We start from the raw sequence: 23610 nt of genomic DNA, 5'->3' as shown, positions 1-23610 counted from the left end.
CCACCGTCCTCAAACCCCATCCCTGATGTCCCCAACCCTCCATCTCACCCCAGGAGCCCCCCCTGGACCCTCTGACCAAAAACGACCCCCCCTCCCGCTCACAGAAAGGCCAAGGGCATCTGGGGACACACTGGGGACAGTTGGGGGGCTTTGGGGGGCACTGGGGGATTACTGGGGGATACTGGGACACACTGGGGGGAACCAGGGGGCACTGGGAGGGACTGGGAGGGGACTGTGGGTTGTGTCGGTTACTCCGATGAATGTCTCAGGGGCACATGGGCGGGCTCTGCGAGGTGAAAATGGGGCAAACGGGGAGGTATCTGGGACTACTGGGGGTTCACTTTGTGTCCATGGAGGATCCATGGGGGCCCCCCATAAACTTGAAAGCAGTGGGAGGTCACTGGGACACACTGGGTGGTCACTGGGGGGTTACTGGGCTGTACTGAGGGTCACTGGGAGGTCATTGGGATACACTGGGGGTACTGGGATCCCCTTACCCAGATGTGGTACATCTCCCTCCCCTGGATTTTGGGGGGCATCCCTAGGACCCCTGGGGACTGGTGGACCCCATGAACCCACTGCTGAGCTTTAGGGGACTCCACAAAATCCCCTCAAAACCCATGAAATGCCCCCCTCGACCCATCGAAACCTCCTCAAGGTCCCCTCAAATCCCCTCAGAGACCTCATCCCTCCCCAGCACCCCCTAAACCCTCCCAGTGACCCGCAAAACCCACCTGGGACGCCCCAAGCCCATTCAGGGACCCCCCAATCTCCCTCAAGGACCCTCAAAACCGTCTGGGACCCCTTAAACCCCCCAGAGACCCCAAAACTGCCTAAAAGGTCCCCGCAAAGCCCCTCAGGACCCTCAAACCTCCTCACAGACCCCAAAGCCCACCTGGGAAACCTGAAATCTCCTCAGAAACCAAAACCCCCTCAGAGACCCCCAAACCCCTTCAGGGACCTTCAATTTCCCCCCCCCGAGTCCCCTCAGGACACTGAATCCCCTCAGGGACCCCTAAAAACGTCTCCGGGAACCCCGAACTCCTCCGCTAAACCCTCCCGAGCCCTTCAACCCACAGCCGCGCTCCCCGTAGCCCCCGAGGGGATCCCCAGACCCCGCTCTCGCCGCCCCCCCCGCCAGACTCACAACGACAAACAGACCCCGCCGCAATCACGGAATCCCGGAAGCCAAAATGGCGCTGGCTCTGCGCGCGCACCGCCTGGACTGACCCGCGCCGCAGCCAATCAGCGCGCGGCCACGGCCCCTGCCCGCATTCCGCCACGCCTTCGCCGCGCGCGGTGCATTGTGGGAGTTGTAGTCCTTGCGGCAGGCGAGGATAGGACTTTTTTGTTTTTAGCTTTTCTGTCTTTATTTTCTCCTTTTTTTTTTCCTTTTCTTTCTATTTTCTTTCTTCTTTATTTATTCCTCGTCTTGTCTTTCGTCCGCTCACGTGCAAAGGGCCGCTATGATCGTCCGCAAGGACTACAACTCCCACAGCGCACCGCGCAAAGCGCAGGCGCGGCGGCGAACGTGCGGGCAGGGGCCGCGCGCTGATTGGCTGCGGTGGTGTTTTCTGAACGCGGTGCGCGCGCAGAGCGTCGCCTTGGCTTCCGGGAATCGGGGATGGCGCCGGGGCCTGTTTGTCGCTGTAAGATCTGGCGGGGACTGTGGCGAGAGCGGGGCTCTGGGGATCCCCTCGGGGGCTGCGGGGAGCGCGGGTGTGGGTGGAAAGGCTGGAGGGCTCGGAAGGGTTTAGCGCGTGGGTTCGGGGGTTCTCGGGGACGTTTTGAGAGGTCCCTGAGGGGGTTTGGTGTCTTGAGGGGACTCGGGGGGGAAATTGAAGGTCCCTGAGGGGGTTTGGGGGTCTCCGAGGGAGTTTTAGTTTCTGAGGAGATTTGGGGGATCCCAGGTGGGCTTTGGGGATCTCTGAAGAGGTTTGAGGGTCCTGGGGGGCTTTACGGGGACCTTTTAGGCAGTTTTGGGGTCTCTGGGGGGTTTAAGGGGTCCCAGATGGTTTTGAGGGTCCTTGAGGGAGATTGGGGAGTCCCTGAATGGGCTTGGGGGGTCCCAGGTGGGTTTTGCGGGTCACTGGGAGGGTTTAGGGGGTGCTGGGGAGGGATGAGGTCTCTGAGGGGATTTGAGGGGACCTTGAGGAGGTTTCGATGGGTCGAGGGGGGGATTTCAGGGGTTTTGAGGGGATTTTGTGGAGTCCCCTAAAGCTCAGCAGTGGGTTCATGGGGTCCCCCAGCCCTCAGGGGTCCTAGGGATGCTTCCCAAAATCCAGGGGAGGGAGATGTACCACATCTGGGTAAGGGGATCCCAGTGCCCCCAGTGTATCCCAATGACCTCCCAGTGACCCTCAGTACAGCCCAGTAACCCCCTCAGTGACCATCCAGTGTGTCCCAGTGACCTCCCACTGCTTTCAAGTATGGGCCAGTGATCCTCCAGTGAGCACCCAGTAACCTCCCAGTGTGCCCCCGTGTGTCTGGTTAATCCCCCATGTTACACTCCCCAAGAACCTTCTCCACCGTGACCCCAGTGTGCCCCAGTTCACCTCTACTTCCTGGCCCGTGCCCTCCCAGTGTCCCTCAGTAACCCCCAGTCCCTCTCAGTGCCCCCTGGTTCCTCCCAGTGTGTCCCAGTATCCTCCAGTAATCACCCAGTGCTCCCCAAAGCCCCCCAACTGTCCCCAGTGTGTCCCCAGATGCCCTTGGCCTTTCTGTGAGCGTGGGGGGAAGGAGGGGTGTTTTTGTGGTCAGAGGGTCCGGGGACCTCCTGGGGTGAGATGGAGGGTTGGGGGCATCAGGGATGGGGTTTGGGGACAGTGGGGACAGTGGGGAGGGATTTGGGGACAGTGGAATTGGGGGTTCCAGGGGGAGAAATGGGGCTGTGGGAAGTCCCTGGGAACATTGGAGACACCAGCGGGGTCTCAGGGTGTCAAGGGGGGAACTGGGGACACCAAGAAAGTCTTGGGCACACCGGGGGGTCTCAGGACTCACCTGCTCGTGGTGCAGCTCCTTCTCCCCCCCAAGCCCTTTTAACCCCCCCAAATGTCCCCTCACCCCCCTTTTCCCTTTAATCCCCTCCCCCCACAGATCCCTTTGATGCCCCAATGCCCCTAAAACCTGTTTTAACTCCCCCAAATACACCCAAAACCCCCCAAATCACCTTCCAACCCCTCCCAGATCCCCCCAAATCTCCCCCAGCCCCCCCTCAAATCCCTTCCAACCCCCCCCAAAGAGGGATCACCCGACACCCTGGGACAGGAACACAGTGGGCTGTACTGGGGGCACTGGGCTGTACTGGGAGGGCACTGGGGGGGCTCAGGTGTCCCACAACAACGTGGCCCAGCTCCAGGAGAGATCCGGGGAGCAATGAGGAGGTACTGGTCTGTCCTGGACTGTCCTGGTCTGTCCTGGTCTGTACCCCCAATCCCCAAAGCCCCTCCCCAGCTCCCCCAGGACCCTCCCGCACCCCAAAGCCTCCCAGGCCCCCCCAGGCCCCTGACTTGGTCCTGCTGCCCCTTGAGCATCTGCAGCTCCTGCACAACCAGGCATTTCTTTGCTCCCCAGGGTCGTTCCCACACCCAGAATGGAATCTGGAGGCAGCAGGATGTGCACAGGGCTCCCATTTCCTGCAGTGCAAAGGGGCTGCAGGGAATGATTCCCCTGCTCTTGCAAATCTGCCAAAAGCTGCAGGGCACAGGAGGGGGAACTTCAGGAATTTGCTGGCATTGGGAGTGGAGCTCACAGGGTATTGAGAGGAGCATATCCCTCAAATACAGTCTCTGTGCATACACAAGATCTGTCTGGACAGGCAGGTAAAGCAATAATCAGATATATTCTGTATCATATATCTGGCACATATTCTATAGAATCCATCCTTAGCTATTGTATGATATATAGAATCATAGAATCATAGAATTGGGTTGGAAAAGACCTCCAAGATCATCAAGTCCAACCCCTGATCCAACTCCAGTTACTATATCATGGCACTAAGGGCCACGTCCAATCTCTTTTTAAAAACCTCCAGGGATGGTGAATCCACCACCTCTCTGGGTAGGCCGTTCCAATGCCTGATAACCCTCTCTGTAAAGAATTTCTTCCTAACATCTAACCTAAACCTCCCCTGGCAGAGCTTGAGCCCATGTCCCCTTGTCCTATTGTTGGTTGCCCGGGAGAAGAGACCAACCCCCGCCTGGCTATAACCTCCCTTCAGGTAGTTGAAGAGAGTGATGAGGTCACCTCTAAGCCTTCTCTTCTCCAGACTAAACAACCCCAGCTCCCTCAGCCTCTCCTCATAGGACTTGTGCTCCAGTCCCTTCACCAGCCTTGTTGCTCTTCTCTGGACCCGCTCCAGCACCTCAATATCCTTCCTGAACTGAGGGGCCCAGAACTGAACACAATACTCAAGGTGTGGCCTCACCAACGCAGAGTACAGGGGAAGGATCACTTCCCTGCTCCTGCTGGCCCCGCTATTTTTGATACAGGACAAGATCCCATTGGCCTTCTTGGCCACCTGGGCACACTGTTGGCTCATGTTGAGCTTCCTGTCAATTAGTACCCCCAGGTCCCTTTCTGCCTGGCTGCTCTCCAGCCACTCTGTCCCAGCCTGTAGCGCTGCAGGGGGTTGTTGTGGCCAAAGTGCAGGACCCGGCACTTGGCTTTATTGAACTTCATCCCATTGGAATCAGCCCATCTCTCCAGTCTATCCAGATCCCTCTGCAGAGCCCTCCTGCCTTCTAGCAGGTCAACGCTCCCTCCCAGTTTGGTGTCATCAGCAGTTTTGCTGATGATGGACTCAATCCCCTCATCTAAATCATCAATAAAGATGTTAAACAGGACTGGACCCAACACAGACCCCTGGGGAACACCACTGGTGACCGGCCGCCAGCTGGATGCAGCTCCATTCACCAGCACTCTCTGGGCCCGACCCTCCAGCCAGCTCCTAATCCAGGAGAGGTTACACTTGTCCAAGCCATGGGCTACCAGCTTTTCCAGGAGTATATTATGGGAGACAGTGTCAAAGGCCTTGCTGAAGTCTAGATAGACCACATCCACAGCCTTCCCCTCATCCACCAGGTGGGTCACCTGACCGTAAAAAGAGATCAGGTTGGTCAGACAGGACCTGCCCCTCCTAAACCCGTGCTGGCTGGGTCTGATCCCTTGTCCATCCTGAAGGTGCTGTGTGATTGCACTCAGGATGATCTGCTCCATAACCCTGCCAGGCACCGAGGTCAGGCTGACAGGCCTGGAGTTGCCCGGGTCCTGCTTGCAGCCTTTTTTGTGGATTGGGGTGACATTCGCCAACCTCCAATCATCTGGGACCTTCCCAGAGAGCCAGGACTGCTGGAAGATGATGGAGAGTGGCTTGGCGAGCTCTTCTGCCAGCTCCTCATCACCCTTGGGTGGATCCCCTCTGGTCCCATAGACTTGTTAGGATCCAGCTGGCTCAGTAAGTCGCTAACTACATCCTCCTGGAATACAGGAGGGCTATTCAGCTCTCTGTCTCTGTCTATCTGCTCTAGAGGCCAGTTGTCCTGAGGGCCACCTGTCTTACTGCTAAAAACTGAGGCAAAGTAGGTGTTAAGTACCTCAGCCTTCTCCTCATCTTTGTTAACTGTATTTCCCTCCAAGTCCAACAGAGAATTGAGATTTTCCTTGCCCCTCCTTTTGCTATTAATGTATTTATAAAAGGACTTTTTGTTATCCCTAACTGAATTAGCCAAATTAACTTCAAATTCCACTTTTCTTTCCCTAATTTTTTTCCTGCATGACCTAGCTCTCTTCGTAAATTCTTCATAAGTAGCCAGCCCTTTTTTCCAAAGTCTGTAAACTTTCTTTTTATCCCTGATTTCTTTCAGAACCTCCCTATTTAACCAAGCCGGCCGTCTTCCCCTCCGGCTGGCCTTTTGGCTCACTGGTACAGCCTGTTCCTGTGCGCTCAGAATTGCCTGCTTGAAGCATGTCCATCCCTCCTGGACCCCCTTGCCTTTAAGGGTTGTTTCCCAGGGTATGCCCTGAATTAGTTTTTTGAATAGGCCAAAATCTGCCCTCTGGAAGTCCAGAGTAGAGGTTTTAATGATGGCTCTCCTTACCTCCCTGAGGATTGAAAATTCTATTATTTCGTGGTCACTATGCCCCAGGCGGCCTCCAACCACTACATCATCCACCAGCCCCTCTCTGTTTGTAAACAGTAGGTCTAGCGGGGCCTTACCCCTGGTAGGCTCATTTACCAGTTGATGAAGGAAATTATCCTCTATACACTCCAGGACCCTCCTTGACTGCCTCTTCTCTGCAGTATGAAGCTCCCAGCAGATATCCGGCAGGTTAAAGTCACCCATGAGCACAAGGGCTGGAGATTTTGAGACATCTGCCAGCTGCTTGTAGAATAATTCATCTCCTTCATCATCCTGGTTGGGCGGTCTGTAACAGACACCCACAAGGATGTCAGCCTTGTTGGCCTTCCCCCTGATTCTGGTCCACAGGCACTCAACCTTGTCACTGCTGACCTCAACTTCAACAGAGTCAAGAGACTCTCTAACATATAAAGCCACCCCTCCACCTCTCCTTCCCTGCCTGTCCTTTCTGAAGAGCTTGTGGCCCCCCATAGCAGCACTCCAGTCGTGGGAGTCATCCCACCACGTTTCTGTGACAGCAACTATGTCACAGTTTTCCTGCTGCACGATGGCTTCCAGCTCCTCTTGTTTGTTTCCCATACTGCGTGCATTGGTGTACATGCACTTCAGCTGGGCCATTGATTTTATTCTCAACTCGGGCTCTACACCCTTAGGCTTATTTCTGGAGAGCCCAGTTGCCGCCCCTTCCCCCTTCAAACCTAGTTTAAAGCCCTCCTAACTAACCCTGCCAACTTACGGGCTACAGTTCTTTTGCCCTTCCCAGACAGATGAAGCCCATCTGATGAAGCCAATCAGATGCTGCCGGGACGTCTCACAGAGCTGAGGGAAGAGTTTTGATGTTTAGAAACATGTATCATCTTTACATTTTTTTTTATACTGGCCATGGATAGAAACTTTCTGTGGCTCTAAGTCTCACCAGTTCCAGATCTCCCAAAGAACCCAAACCTGAGGAGTTGTGGTTCCCACTCCAGTGGCACTTGGAGCTCCCTCCGTACCCAGAGCACAGAGCTCCCTTGTCCCACAGAGTCCTTGGAAATGGAGGGATTAAGGACACAGGACAGGCTGTGGGGACCAGTTGCAGGGCATGGTCAGAGATTTGGGGTGGTTGTGAGCCCAGGGCAGGACCCGGCACTTGGCCTTGTTGAACCTCCTCCAAGTGGCCTGGGCCCATGGATCCAGCCTGTCCAGATCCCTCTGCAGAGCCTTCCTGCCCTCCAGCACATCAACACTCCCCCCAGCTTGGTGTGCCCTGGGAACTGCCTGAGGCTGCACTCGATGCCCTTGTGCAGATCACTGAGAAAGAGATTGAAGTGCCCTGAGCCCAGTGCTGAGCCCTGGGAACACCCCTGGATGGAACTCCATTGCCCACCACTCCTTGGGCCTGGCCATCCACACAGATGCTTGCCCAGTGAACAGATGCTGCAGAAGGTGTTTGATAAAGGTCCTGTAAGCCCAGAATATTGGGATGAGTGCAGATTTAGCTCCTCACAGCATCGAAATTCATTCCCTTTCTCCCTTTTCCTACCTTTGTGGATTGAGGGAACTTGTGACTTCAGTGTGTGACTCCCTGTGTGCAAAGGGCAAATATGGACAGAATCCACATGGGCTGGTTGTCTCTGTAGCTCTACATCTCCCCCTGATGTGGCAGAGCACACAAACTGCCCATCCCTGTGTCCCTTTCTCCACTGGCTGTTCTTTGGTTTGGCCCAGAAACCTCCTGAGGTCCCTTCCAGGATGAGTCCCAGTGCACTGCCCTGCACCGTGGGCCTTCCCTTCCTGATGCAGCCTCTGTGGGGCAGCAGAGCTGGGTCAGTGCAGGGACAGGGCTGGCTCTGACAGGGGCCATGAAGCCACTGCCAGGAGGTGACAGCAAGGACAGTTTGCAAAGAACAAATTTAGATACGGTGCCTTTGTTGGAATCAAGGGGGTCATTGTGACACCAGAGAAAGTCAGGGAATCAATGAGCTGTTGTGAGACTTCAGGGTCTCATGGAACCAAAGGAACCCTGGGACAGTTTGGAACCTCATGGAGTCAAGGACCTATTGAGACCCTGGGAAGCTCATGGAACCGGAGGAATTCTGGGAGAGTGTGGAACTTCATGGAATCAAAGAGCCACTCTGACACTGGAGGGCCTCCTGGATCTGAAGGAAACCTGGGAGACTGCAGAATCTCCTGGAATCAAGTGGCCAGTGTGACACGGGGTCCTCCTGGAAGCAAAGAAACCCTGGGACAGTTTGGAACTTCATGGAATCAATGGGTCATTGTGACACTGGGGAACCTCATGGAATTGTGTGGCCATTGTGACATTGCAGGGCCTCATGGAATAAAATGAAACCTGGGACAGTGGAAAACCACATGGGATCAAGGGGTGCTTGTGACCCTGCAGGACCTGATGGAACCAAGGGAAGCCTGGGACACTGAGGAAACTCGTGGAACCACGTTGGGTGCCATCTGCCACGGCTCCAGTGTAAAAGGAAACCTGGGACGTGACACTTTGTGACCCTGCAGAATGGCACAGAATCAACATTGTGTCACTGCAGGGCTTCATGGAACCAAAGGAATCCTTGGACACTGTGGAACCTCCTAGAAACAAAGGGCCACTGTGACACTGAAGAACCTCATGGAATCAAGGGGCCATTGTGGCACTCCTGGGCCTTGTGGATCCAAAGGAATCTTGGGATGCTGTGGAACCTCCCAGAATCAAGGGGCCATTTTGACACCATGGAAACTCATGGAATCAAGAGTCCATTCTGACTCTGCAGGGCCCAGGGAAGCAAAGGAATCCTGGGACACTGTGGAATCTCACAGAATCAAGGGACCATTGTGACCCTGCGGAGTCTCATGGAGATGAAGAAGCCCTGGGAGACTGGAACCTCATGGAATCAAGGGAGCGTTGTGACAGTGCAGGTCCTCATGGAAGCAAGGGAAAATGGGGACACTGTGAAAATTCATGGCATCAAGGGGCCATTTTGACACGCAGGGCTTCCTAGAACCAAAGGAAGCCTGGGACGTTTGGGATCGTCCTGGAATCAAGGGGCCATCGGGACACTGCGGAACCTCCTGAAAGCAGAGAAACCCTGAGACTGTGCAGAACTTGACGGCAGAAAGGAGCCCTTGTGACACTGCAAAACCTCGTGGAATCAAGGGGCCACAGCTTCACATCTGGGTCTCATGGAACCAAAGGAAACCTGGGACACTGGGGAAACTCATGGAAGCAGGGAGAGCCTGGGACACTGTGGAGCCTCACGGAATCAAGGGGCCATGGGGACACTGCAGGACCTTGTGGGGTCAAAGGAACCCTGGGCTGCTGCAGACCCTCACGGAGGTGGGAAGCTGCTGTGTGGGGGCCCCCACGACGAGTGGCTGAGGCTGCTGAAGGAGAAGCCAATTTGCAGAAGTGGGAGCCGTGGGCAATGCCACTGAGCCCCCTTGCCACGGTCAGTTACCATGGAAACCTCACACAGTCCTGTTGCTATGGTCGGTTACCATGGCAACCATCATACAGTTGTGCTGCTACAGTCAGTTACCATGGAAAAAATCATACATTCCTGTCGATATGCTCAGTTACCATGGCAACCCTCATACATTCCCATTGCTATGGTCAGTTACCATGGCAACCATCATACAGTTGTGTTGCTACAGTCAGTTACCATGGCAACCAGCATACATTCCTGTTGCTATGCTCAGTTACCATGGCAACCAGCATACATTCCCATTGCTACAGTCAGTTACCATGGACACCATCATACATTCTCTTTTCTATGGTCGGTTACCATGGCAACCATCATAAAACCCTATTGCTACGGTCAGTTACCATGGCAACCAGCACACATTCCCATTGCAATGATCAGTTACCACGGCAACGATCACACATTCCCATTGCTATTGTTGGTTACCATGGCAAACATCATAAATTCCCGTTGCTATAATCAGTTACCATGGCAACCATCATACAGTCGCATTGCTATGGTCAGTTACCATGGCAACCAGCATACATTTCCATTGCTATTGTCAGTTTCCATTGCAACCATCATACTTCCCGACGGCTACAATCGGTTACCATGGCAACCACCATACATTCCCATTTCTGCAGTCGGTTATTATGGCAACCACCATACATTCCTGTTACTATGTTCAGTTACCATGGCAACCATCATACGTCCCGCTACCACAGTCAGTTACCATGGCAACCATCATCCATTCCTGTTACTATGTTCAGTTACCATGGAAACCACCATACGTCCCACTACCACAGTCAGTTACCATGGCAACCATCATCCATTCCCGTTGCTATGGTCAGTTACCATGGCAACCATCATACAGTTGCGTTGCTACAGTCAGTTACCATGGCAACCACCGTACGTCCCACTGCTACGGTCAGTTACCATGGCAACCATCATAAATTCCCGTTGCTACAGTTGTTTACCATGACAGTCATTATACATTCCTGTTCCTATGCTGCGTTACCATGACAACAATCATACCTCCTGATGGTAGAGTCAGTTACCATGGCAACCATCATACACTCCCTTTACTACAGCCAGTTACCATGGTAACCATCATACATTCCCGTTGTTACAGTCAGTTACCATGGTAACCATCATACATTCCTGTTGTTACAGTCAGTTACCATGGTAACCATCATACATTCCCGTTGCTATAGTCAGTCACCAAGGCAACCATCATACTTCCCACTGCTACAATTAGTTCCCATGGCAAACAGCACACATTCCCATTGCTATGCTCAGTTACCGTGGCAACCATCATACATTCCCATGGTACAGTCGGTTACCATGGAAACCATAATACATTCCCATTGCTTTGGTTGGTTACCATGACAACCATTATAAATTCCAATTGTTATGGTCAGTTACCATGGCAACCATCATACTTCCCACTGCTACAATCAGTTAGCGTGGCAAACGGCATACATTCCCATTCCTACGGTCAGTTACCATGGCAACCATCAAACATTCCCATTGCTACGGTCAGTTACCATGGCAACCATCATACATTCCCATTAGTATAGATGGTTACCATGGCAACCATCATACATTCCCATTGCTACGGTTGGTTGCCATGGTAACCATCATATGTTGCCATCGCTACGGTCAGTTACCATGGCAACCATCATACAGTCCCATTGCTATGGTCAGTTACCATGGCAACCACCATACATTCTACATTCCCATCACTACAGTCAGTTTCTATGGCAACCTCTTGGTTCCTCTTGGACAGAAGCAGATGCAGATGAGCCTCCCTGTTGCCCACCAACCTGCCAGCTGTGCTCTAAAGGCCTGTGTGCCAAGGGGGGTCTTGAACAAGACCCTGCACAAACCTCTGGGACTCTTTGCATCCTGTCCTGGTGCCTTTCCAGTGAATTCCAGGGTTATCAAAGCCAACTTCAATGGGCTCTTTGTCTCACTCCACAGTGTCACCCAAACTAGTCTCTCCTCTGACCCTCACCCACAAAAGTTCACCCAATTCCTTCATCCCCCAGAGCAGCTCCACAGGTCCAAGAAGCTCCTTCCTGCTGAGGACACCTCTCTCCTGCTCTTTCTCTCCTGTGTCTCCTTGGCCTTCTCTCCCAGCCCATCACAGCACCAAAACCTGGGAACTGTCTCAGCAGGCCTGGGCTGTTATTGCCTGCAAGTGGAATGAAGAGAGACTTGGGGCTGCAGCTCCTCCTCCTGTGCCCCACACGCAGGGCATTGGGGCCTGTCTGGCTGCAGCCCCTCAGTGGGGGCACCGGGGTCAGAACAGACTTGCAGTGGGGAAAGCTGCTCTGAAAGCCCCGAGAGCTGGGCTGTGCAGAGGCTTTGCTGACAATGGCCTTGGGGGGGGACGTGCTGGGACTCAGGCCCAGGGGGAAAATCCCAGGGCTGATCCCTGAGGAGATCAGCACATGCTGCTGAAATGCTGGGGGAGAGCAGAGCCAGCAGAGGGAGGGAACAAGTGTGGACAGCCTGGGCTGATGGGATTTGGACTCGTGCCTGGCCCGGCCTTGGCTGGGCAGAGAAGGGACAGCCTTTGTGTCCCTGCAGGGCTGGGATTCACTCCCTGCCCCAAAGGCCCCCAGTGTGTCTGAGAAGCCCTGGGTGGTGCCTGTCCCACAACTGCTGGGAATGGGGACGGGCTTCCTGCACAGGCCCTGTGCTGTCCAGGGCAGCTGCTGCACTTGTGCTGCAGAGCCCTGGCACCTCCCCTGGCACTACAGGCCCCTCTTTGGCTGTTCAGTCCAGGCTCAGCTGCCCTCAATTAGGTTCAGCATTGAAGGGATGTCCAGGAGACAACTGCCATTGTGCTCTGAGCACATGTAGAAAATACCCTGATAAAGAACAGGGGAGAGACCTCTCTCCGTGTGCCACCTGACTCCATTTGGTCACCTGAGCACCTCTAGGGGCTGCTCTGGACAGAAGGAACAGTGACAGGTTCCCCTGTCCTACATGTGGGCACCTTCTGCCACTGAAGTTGGCCAAAGCAATGTCCCAGCAGCCTCCAAGAAGATCCCACAGCTGCTGCCCTGTCCCTAGGAACTGCTCCATTGGAGCCTGCAGTTCCCAGCAGGAATCTCAGTCACCTCTGGCCCCTCAGAAGGACCAGGGGTTTGTGTCCCAGCAGGTCACTCCTGGCTTTGGTCTTCATTCATTCTCAGGGGAGCTGGGACAAGGAGTCACCTGCAGGTGCCTGTTTTGGGCCCACTGAGCTGGAATTGGACCAGCCCATGGGGGATGTGGCCCCAGGGCTGCAGAGCCACAAGGAGACACCAAGGACCAGGTTCTGGCTCCAGGTCTGCAGAGCCACAAGGAGACACCTCTGTTGACTCAGCTGAGTCCCTTCCCTCAGTGCAGGTGAAGGAGATCCCTCCTGGGCACTGTCTGGGTTTCCTGTCTAATTAAGGGACGTGAAAAGGGGCCTCTTGAACTTAACTCTGTGTCTGTTTGGAGAAATGACAGTGCTGAAAGAAGTGTCTGTGCCCAGCTGAGAGAAGGAACATCATTATTTCCTTCAGCTGTGTGCCAGCAGGTTCCCCTGGAGCCCCAGGGACAGCTGGAGGAGCCCAGAGGGGCAGAGAAAGGGCTGCCTGGGGCTGTTGCTGTGCTGCTGAGCTGGGCCGGGCTCCTGGCACACAGGGAGCTCCTGGCAAGCAAGAAGAGCTTCAAAGAGACAGCTCTGCCCAGGAGCAGCTCCTCTGCACAGCCCAGCAGGGCTGAGGGCACTGCCTGCAGCACCCAGGGCACAGGAGAGAAGGAACAGAGATGAGAGGCAGCCTGGGCTGGGAGGTGACTGAGCTCTCACCACAGGAGAAACCTTCCCAGGATTTGAAGGAAGAATTCTCTGGCTGTAGGAAAGTTCAACTTCCCTTCCTGGAGGCATCTCCTCAAGCTGGCACATCCCACAGCTTCCAGGATCTCTCAGCAGGACTCTCCCAGTTGCTGCAGTGCAGGGGAAGTGGCCACATGGCAGAGCAGGGCAGGAGCTGCAGGCAGCAAGGGCAGAGAGGAGAAGGGAGCAGGAGGTTCAAGGGATCCTGGGCTGGGAGGACAGGGCAGAGCTGCTCAGGGCAGGAACCTTGCCAGCCCTTTGCCAGGGTCAGTCTCTGTCTGCAGAGCAGTGCAGGGGAGTTCCTGCAAGTGCCTCTGCCAGCTGCCAAATGGCAGCAGTGGCAGGAGCTGTCAGGATGGCTCTGCTGGATTTGCTGGGGTGCAGCAGGAGAAGCTGCTGCAGAGCAGGACTTGCTGCTGCCCCCTCAGAGGCCCAGGGCCAGAAGGTTCCCTGTGGCAGGGCTGGCTGTGGGGTGGGAAGGTGGGGGTGCAGCCAGGGGTGCCCAGGGCTGTGGGGCAGAGCAGGGTCCTGCCCCCAGGGCTCTGTGTGCTGGGGCAGGGACTCTGCTGCCTGCCAGGGGCAGCTCTCAGCCCGGCCAAGGAGCTGCCACGGGGCTGGGGGAGAAGGGCTGTGGGGAAGGAACAACTCCTGGGAGGGCAGAGCAGGGCAGAGTCCTTCTGATCTCCACAGTGGGCTGCAGGGATGAGGGCTGGTCACAGCTCCAGATCAAAGCAGGAAATTTCCCAGAAGGTATTTGCAAGAGGCACAGACAGACGGGGGTACCTTCAAGAGAATGAACCAGTTCTTTCAGTGTTATACTCTGGGTTGTCTGGGTGCTGACTGCAACAGGGAAATCAATCTCTGAGCACAGGAGGAGACACTGAAACTTGAACTCTGTTAGATTAGAGGGGATTGAACCTGAGAGTTCACAGACATCAAAACTGTCTTATAGACAGCAGTAGTGTCACTTTTTCAACCTCCCCAGGGTTGCTCTGACATTGCCATCAGAGCCTGCCCAGGCAGAGATGCCCCTGGGCAGTGCCCTGTGCTGCTGGGAGGGCTCTGCAGGGCAGAGCTGAGCCCCCAGGGCTGGGATGGGCTCTGGCAGCACTTCCATGGCCCAGCCCTGGGCCCAGGGAAGCAGCTGCTGACAGGGACAGCTCCAGGCAGCAGAACCCTGGGCAGGGAGTGGGGGGCAAGTGCCCCAAGGGCCTTGGGGCAGCTCTGGGGGCCCTTCCCTGCAGCTCTGCTGGGCACTGTGTGCTGGGGCATAGAAATGAGGATTCCTGCAGTGGAAAAGAACCTTCCCCAAGTGTGATGGTAAAAATAGAAAACACAGGCAAAATTATTCTAAGCTCAGACTAAGCTTCTGCTCTGCAGCCCCAGCTCTTCTGAGTCATGGGTGTAGAGATGGAACTTTTGTATTCAAGGTCTGTTACATCTGACATTCCCTGTATGTGTGAGAGCTCTACCAAAAAAAAATCCATGTCCCACTGCAGCAGAGCAAAACTGACTCCTTGGCAGTGCATTTGGTGACATTTGACACATCAATTTATTTTAAAAATGGAGTTGCTTTTTCACAGAGGTCTGTCTTAACTGTTCCCTGTCTTTTCCTTTTCTGAAACAGACCCTGTGCTAAGGAACAACAAATGTGCAACAGCAGCTCCATGGCCCAGTTCCTCCTCCTGGCATTGGCAGACAGGCGGGAGCTGCAGCTCCTGCACTTCTGGCTCTTCCTGGCCATCTCCCTGGCTGCCCTCCTGGCCAACGGCCTCATCCTCAGCGCCGTAGCCTGCGACCACCACCTGCACACCCCCATGGGCTTCTTCCTGCTCAACCTCTCCCTCACAGACCTGGGCTGCACCTGCACCACTGTCCCCAAAGCCATGCACAATTCCCTCCAGAACACCACAACCATCTCCTACATGGGATGTGCTGCACAGGCCTTTTTCTTTTATTCTTCATCTCAGCAGAGTATTTCCTCCTCACCATCATGTGCTACGACCGCTACGTTGCCATCTGCAAACCCCTGCACTACGGGACCCTCCTGGGCAGCAGAGCTTGTGCCCACATGGCAGCAGCTGCCTGGGCCACTGGCTTTCTCAATGCTCTGCTGCACACAGCCAATACATTTTCCCTGCCCCTGTGCCAGGGCAATGCCCTGGGCCAGTTCTTCTGTGAAATCCCACACATCCTCAAGCTCTCCTGCTCACACTCAGGCTCCCTCAGGGAAATTGGGCTCATTGGGGTTGGTGTCTGTTTAGTGTTCGGTTGCTTTGTTTTCATTGTTTTCTCCTATGTGCAGATCTTCAGGGCTGTGCTGAGGATCCCCTCTCAGCAGGGACGGCACAAAGCCTTTTCCACGTGCCTCCCTCACCTGACTGTGGTCTCCCTGTTCCTTAGCACTGCCACATTTTCCAACCTTAAGCCCCCCTCCATCTCCTCCCCATCCCTGGATCTTATTGTGTCAGTTCTGTACTCGGTGGTTCCTCCAGCACTGAACCCCCTCATCTACAGCCTGAGGAACCAGGAGCTCAAGGATGCCCTGAGGAAAATGATGACTGGGTGTTTTTCAGGAGCAACAACCTTCCTCTCTTCTTCTGCAGAACACTCATTGTGTAACCTTTTACTGGCCCATCCTGCCTTCTAAAGCTTTTGAGAGTGGCATGGGGTGGGGTTCCTACATTTTTTCCTCTTTTAATGTTGGTAACACAGAAATTTATTCTTCATCCCATACCTAATTCACTTTATACCTCTTTGTTTTGACCCACAATTGTGTAAATGAGGAATCATTCTCTGTGTGCATTTAAACAAAATAAAAGTTCCTGCAGCAACTTCTTTGTGAAATATCCTGCCTGTATTATTCTGTACATGAGGAATCTCAATCTCCGAGTATAATAAAGGACTTGAATTCTTTTTTCCTGATTCCCCCTCCAAGAACTTCCCTGAAGTTGGAGGGCAGTGCCTGTGTGCAGAGGATACAGGAGCACTGCCAGGGAGCAGCAGCTCTTGGGCTTTTCAGAGATGCTCTTTTTCCACTGCCTCCCTCTCCTTTCTGCTCCTTGCCCAAGGCCTGAGTGCTCTGGCAGCTCAGTCCCTGCTGTGTCAGTCCTGTGACCATGGGCAGGGACAGGCCCTGGGCACTGCTGGCACAGAGCTGGGCTCCTTAACATCATTTCCATCAGGAAAGGGGATCCCCCTGGGCAGTTCCTGAAGACTTTGTTCTTTTTGAAAGGTTGGTGTAAAGAACAAGGCCAAGGAACAGACTCTCCAAAGTCTCATTGCTTTGCTTGTTTCCCCATTCAGTCCCTGCAGTGAGAGAAGCGACTCACTGGGGTACTTGAGGGCCTGAGGGCTGGTTCAGATGTTCTGTGCTGGTGGCCAGTGGCAAAGGGTCTCCAAGTCACCTGCCTGGGGCTCTGCAGCTTGTGAGGGCTCTGATGGAGGTGAGGACTTGTCTGTAGGAACTCAGGAAGTGCAGGAGAGCACAGAGGATCTGCAGGGACAGCCCGTCCCATCCAGTCAGCAGGGAATGGAGCCCTAGAGCAGAATCCTGCCCAGGGTGGAGTTACCAGAGATCAAGTACTAAATGTCCCTGTGAACTGGTACAGGAGAGTTCTGCAACCCCAGGGGATGCAGCAGGGACAGAGAAAGGACTCTGGCCAGTGACTCGTCTGACCCACAGTGAACTCCCCTTGTGCCTCCCCAGCTCAGGGAGGGCTGTAACAGAGCCAGGGCTGGGCTTTCCAGGAGGGTGTCCTGAAGAACTCTCCAGCCCACAGGTTGGATGGAGTGGAGCCCTGCCCTGCCCTCTGTGCCATTGGAAACAGCCCATGGTCCTGCCCAGCCTTGTTCTTGGCTACTGAGCCTTCCAGGACTATGGCAGAGGGTGGAGAGGAGTGATCCCCATCCTGCTGGGTCTGCTCCCCACCCTGACCAGCATGGCCAGTGCAGGCTCAGCCCAGGGTGCCACAGCCCCTCCCTGTGCAGAGCAGCACCTCCAGCTCAGGGCCCTGCAGGGATCCCAGGCTGGGATCTGCAAGTGGCCAAGGCAGCCTGGACACACTGACCTGGGCAAAGGGATGTCCCTGCAGAAGAGCAAGGCAGCATTTCTGGGCCTGCAGAGAGGAATCCCTGACACAGAGAAACCTCTCTCTGCAGCCCCCCCTGGGGACAGGCTGCTCTGTCCCTGGGCCAGGACTCTGGGCTGGGCTGGGCAGAGGGGCTGGCACTGAGGGGCACAGTCAGGCTGTGCTGGGCATCTCCTGCAGGTGACACCAGGGCTCCTGCAGTTTCCCTGACCTCCATTTCCTCCTGCCATGCTGAGTGTCCAGCCCCTGAGCTGATGGGGAGGCTGAGACTCCTCTCTGTGCCCCAGGAGCTGCTGTGCCCTTCAGAGGGGCTGGGGCTGTGGGGGGAGTGCCCAGAGCTCTGCAGCACCCTGGGGTGGGCACTGCTGTGGGGCCAGACCAGACTGGGCTGCTCCCCCAGTTGACCTCTCTAATGAAATCCACTTCTAATTTTCTCCTGAAGGACCATGAGAATATGTGTTGTGTCCTGAGCACTAAAGTGGAACTGTGGGGTAATAGAAAAATGTTTTGGTGTCATGGATATTGGGAAGGCTGGGCAGTGTCACTGGGAGACCTCTCCCAAACCCTTGGAAAGGCCAGAGCCAGCCCAGAGCTTCCTGGGGCCTTGGCAAAGGCAGACCTGGAACCAGTCTGCAAACAGGGCAGCAAGGAGGGTTGGCAGAGTTCCAGACTGCTCAGGCTCAGCAGGGAAGGGGAGAGGGCAAGTCCTGCTGCAGCCATTGCCAGGCATGGGAAGGACAAGGCAGGGATTGCCCAGACTTCAGCAAGGCCTTTGACATGATCTCCTGTGGTCTCCTTAGAGCCAGACTGGTGAGAGCTGGACTGGACAAGTGAAACGTGGTGAGTGGGAAGTTGAATGATTGATGAGGCTCAAAATCATGGTACAAATTCCTCTTGGCAGAAAATTTGTGACATCCATCAGGGATCAGCCCTTGACCATTCCTATGGAACATCTTTATTATGTCTCTGGGTGATGGGATGAAATGCACTTTCCACTCCTTTGTGGATGAGGCCAAGTTGCAGCGAGTCTGTGAGAAACCTCGCCTAGTTAATGGTGACTTGGACAAAAAATGTGGTCAAGATGACTGAGTTGGATAAACTTGTCTTGTCATCAGGTGCCCACCAAGGCCCACGACAATGAAGGAAAAAGTCATGGGTCAGAGGAAGGGCAATTCAAAAGGGGAACAAAAAGACCAAACACAACCAAACCAAACCCAACCAAACATGGAATGACAGAATATGCTGAGTTGGAAGGGACCCACAGGGAACATCCAGTCCAACCCTTAGCCCTGCACAGGACCATCCCCAAGGGTCACACCATGAGCCTGAGAGGATCATCCAACTTATTTAACTCTGTCAGCCTTGGTGCTGTGCCCACTGCCCTGGGGAGCCTATTCAGTGCCCAACCAGCCTCTGGGGGAAGAATCTTTGTCTAAGATCCAACCTAACCCTCCCCTGACAACTCCAGGCCATTCCCTCAGTCCTGTCCCTGGTCCCCCCAGAGCAGAGCTCAGGGCCTGCCCCTCCTCTGCCCCTCCCCAGGAAGTTGGACCTGCACTGAGGTCTCCCCTCAGTCTCCTCTTCTGCAGCTGAACACACCAAGTACCCTCAGTGTCCTCACACGCCTTCCCCCCAAGGCCCTTCCCCATCTTCCTTGCCCTCCTTTGGACACTCTCCAATGGCTCAATCTCTCCCTTCCATCGTGTCCCCCCAAACTGCCCCAATGGTGCAGGTGAGGCTGCCCCAGGGCAGAGCAGAGCGGGACAATCCCCTCCCTGGCCCGGCCGGCCATGCTGGGCCTGATGCCCCCAGGACAGGCTTGGCCCTCCTGGCTGCCAGGGCACTGCTGACTCAGGGCCAACTGGCCACCCACCAGCACCCCCAGGGCCCTTTCCCGGCCCTGCTTTCCAGCCTCTCCTTCCCAGTCTGTCCGTCCATGCGGGGTTGCCCCATCCCAGGGCAGAATCCGGCACTTCCCCCTGTTGAAGTTCTCAGGGCTCCTAAAGAGCCGGGAGGTCACGGGATGTCAAAGAGCCCCACGGAGCTAAAGGGACCCTTGGGACACTGTGGAACTTCCTGGAATCAAGGGGCCTTTGTGACATGTGGGGCCTCATGGAACAAAAGGAATCCTGGGCAACTGCAGAGACACATGGAAGCAAGTGGCCACTGGGACATGCGGGGCCTCATGGAATCAGGGGAGCCCTGGGACACTGCAGAACCTCACGGAATCCAGAGGCCACTGTGACACTGCAGGGCCTCTTTGAACCAAAGGGGCTTGTGCTGGGCTGTCACAGGCCAGGGCAGGGGCAGCTGGAGAGCCCCTGGCCCAGCCATGAGTCACGGGCTGAGCCATCAGCTCCTGTTGAGAGAAGGGACCTCACAGGCCCTTCTGAAGGGGTTAATAGTGGGTCTATTGGCTCTCAGGATGAAGATATTGACTGGGGAAGCTTTCAGGTGTATCCTTGATGATTAGGAAGTCAGTACACGGCCCTAATGGAGAAACAAAGGCAGACTTTAAAGTTGGTAGGCCTAGGATGTGGGAACTGCAATAAGGCCTTGAGCTTTGCCAAATGTATCACCAATTGATCCTAGCCAATGAAAATGCTGTTGCTTGCTTACCTAAAATAAGGTTACTGCTTGCTGCTAGCAAGGAGTATAAAAAGACAGATGAGAAAATAAAGAGAGACATCTTTTCTGCACACAACCAGACTCTTTGTGTCTTTATTGACCATCACGACTCTACACCGACAGTTTTGTTATTGCTGGGCAGCACTTGCACAGCTCCAAGGCCTTTCCTGCCCCTGGTACGGCCACGCTGGGGAGGGAGCTGGGGGTGCGTGGGAGGGTGGGAGGAGACACACCTGGGCCAGGTGACCCCCCTGAGCCAAGGGCTGCTCCAGACCATGGACATCACACTCAGCGTGTGTAGGGGGGAACTTTGGAGTGATGGTGTTTGTCTGCCCAGGTCACCGTTACTCGGGACAGGGCCCTGCTCTCCTGGAGGTGCTGAACACCTGCCTGTCCATGGGAAGCTGGGAATGAATTCCTGGTTTTGCCCTGCACGTGTGCACGTCTTTGACTCAACTCAGGGGTTTTGTCACTTCTACCCTTCTGATTCTCTGCCCCATCCCTGTGGTGGGGAGGGAGTGAGCGACTGTGCAGTGCTGAGTTTCTGGCTGACGTTGCTAAACCTTGACAGATGGAAACTGTACAGGTCTCTGGGACCCTGTTCTGGTGCTGAACTGTCCCCTTGGTGGGTTTTTAAAATTATTAATTATTTATTCTGTATGCCAACTTACTCAAGCCTTACAGAACTCAGTGCAAGATCTCATAGCAGGGCAAGGTGCCCTTCCTATCCTTTAGCTTTTTAAGCTGATTCCACACAGGGACACTGTCCACAGGCCATGAGGGCTAGCAAGGGATTTCTCAAACCCAAGGGGAGTCGCCTCTCATGGGTTGTGTCACCCCTGGGGCTCACTGATGACTGACCACAATTGCACTGTTTCCCCTTAACATTACACTGGTCAGACCCAGCTGGAAGGAGCTCTTGGCATTGAACTCTTTTGGGGCACTGAAGGTGTTCTGGAAGACAAAGATGTCATGGCAGGGCAGGACATAACAGGAATGCCTCAGGACACCTTTCCCCTCCCGGAGGAGGAGGAAAGCCAGGCTGGACACGTGGTTTTGTTGGAGCAAATATGGGATGCTTTGTTCAGGCAACCACATACCCCAGTGGGACTTGTAGCATTTGGGACCATTTTACACCCTCTGTAGGATCACTTTGTCCATAGGAGTCTCTTCAAGGCCATTCTCACTTCCTTATTCTTCAGAATATAGATGAGAGGGTTAAACATGGGAGTCACAACTGTGTCAAACAGGGCAGAGTATTTGTCAGGATCTCCAGAATCCCTCGAGTGTCCCTTTAAGTAGACAACTGTGGCTGAGCCATAGAAGAGTGTCAGCACCCCGAGGTGTGAGGAGCAGGTGGAGAAGGCTTTGTGCCTGCCCAGAACTGAGGGGGTTTTCAGACTTGCCCTGATGATTTTAATGTAAGACAGAACTATCAAGCAGAAGGGGAGGATTACAAAACCCAGGGTGATGGTGTGCAGCCCCACTTGGTTCCAGAATGTGTCTGCACAGACCAGGTCCAGCAGCGGGGGGACGTCCCAGAAGAAGTGAGGAAGGGCACGGGATGCACAGAAGGGCAAAGGGAACAGCTGGTAGGTCTGTCCTACCTGCACTGGTGCCACAGCCCCCCAGGAGCCCAGCAGCAGCCTGGTGCAGAGCCCCTGCTCATGGCCAGGGCACAGGGCAGGGGGTGGCACACGGCCATGCAGCACTCGTAGGCCATGGCAGCCAGGAGAAGGCTTTGGGTGCTGCCCAGCAGAACCAGGAAATACAGCTGGGCAGCACAGCCAGGGAAGGGGATCCTGCCATCTGCCCTCAGGAGACACAGCAGCATTTTGGGCAGAGTGACGGAGGTGTAGCAGACCTGCAGGAAGGACAAGTTCCTCGGGAAGAAGCACGTGGGGCTGTGCAGGCTGGAGTCCAGCACAGTGAGGAGGCAACCAGGCTGTTCCCTGCCAGCACCACCAGGTAGATGAGCAGGAACACCGGGAAGCACAGGCCCTGTGGCTGCAGTGTCTGCCCCTTGCAGAACAGTCTGGCTTACATTCCTTGTCCAGATCTTGAAGAGATGCATTTAATGTAAGAACATTGAGAAGAAAGAGGGTGAAAAAGGAGGAGGGTGATGAAAATGAGGAAGCATGGCAAGGCAAGGCAAGGCAAGGCAAGGCAAGGCAAGGCAAGGAGAAGCAATCCAAACAAAGCAAGGCAAGGCATGGCTCAGTTCTTAGACCCTGGTGAGAGAGATTAATCCCAGCTCTCCTCACATGTGGGAGCCCATCCCCTGGCGCTCTGTCAGCACACAGAGATCTGGGAGACTGTCCAAGATCTGAATCACTCACCTTTACATGGTGAGGGGTGAATCCCACTGGAAGTAAACCAGGCTTCTCTCTTCCAGGGAATCCAGTGGCTCTGATGCATCCGTGGGGCATTTTAGCAGGACAGGGAAGCAACGGTTTATGCAGAAATAACCAGGGTTCCTAACTGTGCTAAAAGACAGGTTCATGCAAGCAGTGCCAGTGTGTCCTGCAGTTTTCAGTCATCCAGAGAAGAAAGTGGTTCAAAGAGGGTGATCTCCCCACGGTACCTCATTTGCCTGAACAGGTCAGGTTTTTATAACTTCTGAAAGAGTCACTGATAATCCAACATTCCTGACCTTGCTGCTCTGTCCCTGGGATTCCTGAGCCCTTACAACACCCACTGAGAAGTCTTCTTAAACTCAGAGGTGTCACTGATGACAACAGCAGGTCAGAAAACATCAAGTATCCAATTAGCCAAGGGACAAGCACAGGGCATTTTTTCAAGAGAAAAAACTGAATTCACACAAACATGTCATCCTAATACTTTTCATGTTTTCCCACAGTATTTGTGCCATTTTCCTGTGAGTTTTATCTGTCTCATAGAGGTGTCATTCAAAATTTCCAAGATCAAATTAAAGTTTGCATGAGAGAAAAGTCACTAGGATTGTTTTCTAATCTACCAACTTCATAACATAAATATACAGAAAAATTAAATATTCTTATTTAAAACCCAAACAAATCATTGAGATACCCACATTTATTTTAATTTAATGCTTTAACTCAAAGCAACCATTCCCATGCAGATTCTCCACATACCAGCAATCCCTGCTTGTTCCCAAATGTTGTCAAAGATGCAGCCTCCTCTTTTTAACTCTCAGGTGTCTCCGTGCTCCGAAGATCTCGGGTGGAGCCCAGGGCAGGCCAGTTTTGCTGCCAGGAACCTGCCAGAGCCCTTCTTAGGTGGTGCCAATCTCACAGGCAGCGTTTCCCAAAGCTGGAGGAAGCCTGAAAAGGAAGGAAACTTCCCCAAAGCCAAGCCAGGCTTTTCTCAGTATCTGAGCTGCTGCCCAGAGCCTTTGCCTCCCTGCACCCACGGCCTCCAAGGGTCTGCTGGAGAGTCCCTGGGGA

General features: G+C 54.4%; 1 protein-coding gene across 1 annotated transcript; it reads left to right on the top strand.

Annotated features, from left to right (window-relative positions):
• Positions 1-1466: 1466 nt before the first annotated feature.
• On the top strand, positions 1467-16116 carry LOC120324100 (olfactory receptor 14J1-like). The gene is made up of 2 exons (XM_039385616.1): positions 1467-1649; positions 15436-16116. Exons 1-2 carry the CDS (start codon positions 1467-1469, stop codon positions 16114-16116), a joined length of 864 nt encoding a protein of 287 aa, XP_039241550.1.
• Positions 16117-23610: the final 7494 nt, after the last annotated feature.

The sequence above is a fragment of the Pipra filicauda genome, unplaced genomic scaffold, assembly GCF_003945595.2.
Source record: "Pipra filicauda isolate LSUMZ 115617 unplaced genomic scaffold, ASM394559v2 scaffold1183_size23608_pilon, whole genome shotgun sequence".
Classification (NCBI taxonomy): domain Eukaryota; kingdom Metazoa; phylum Chordata; class Aves; order Passeriformes; family Pipridae; genus Pipra; species Pipra filicauda.
The sequence above is the reverse complement of the archived record's forward strand: the minus strand, read 5'-3'. Positions and strand labels throughout refer to the sequence as shown.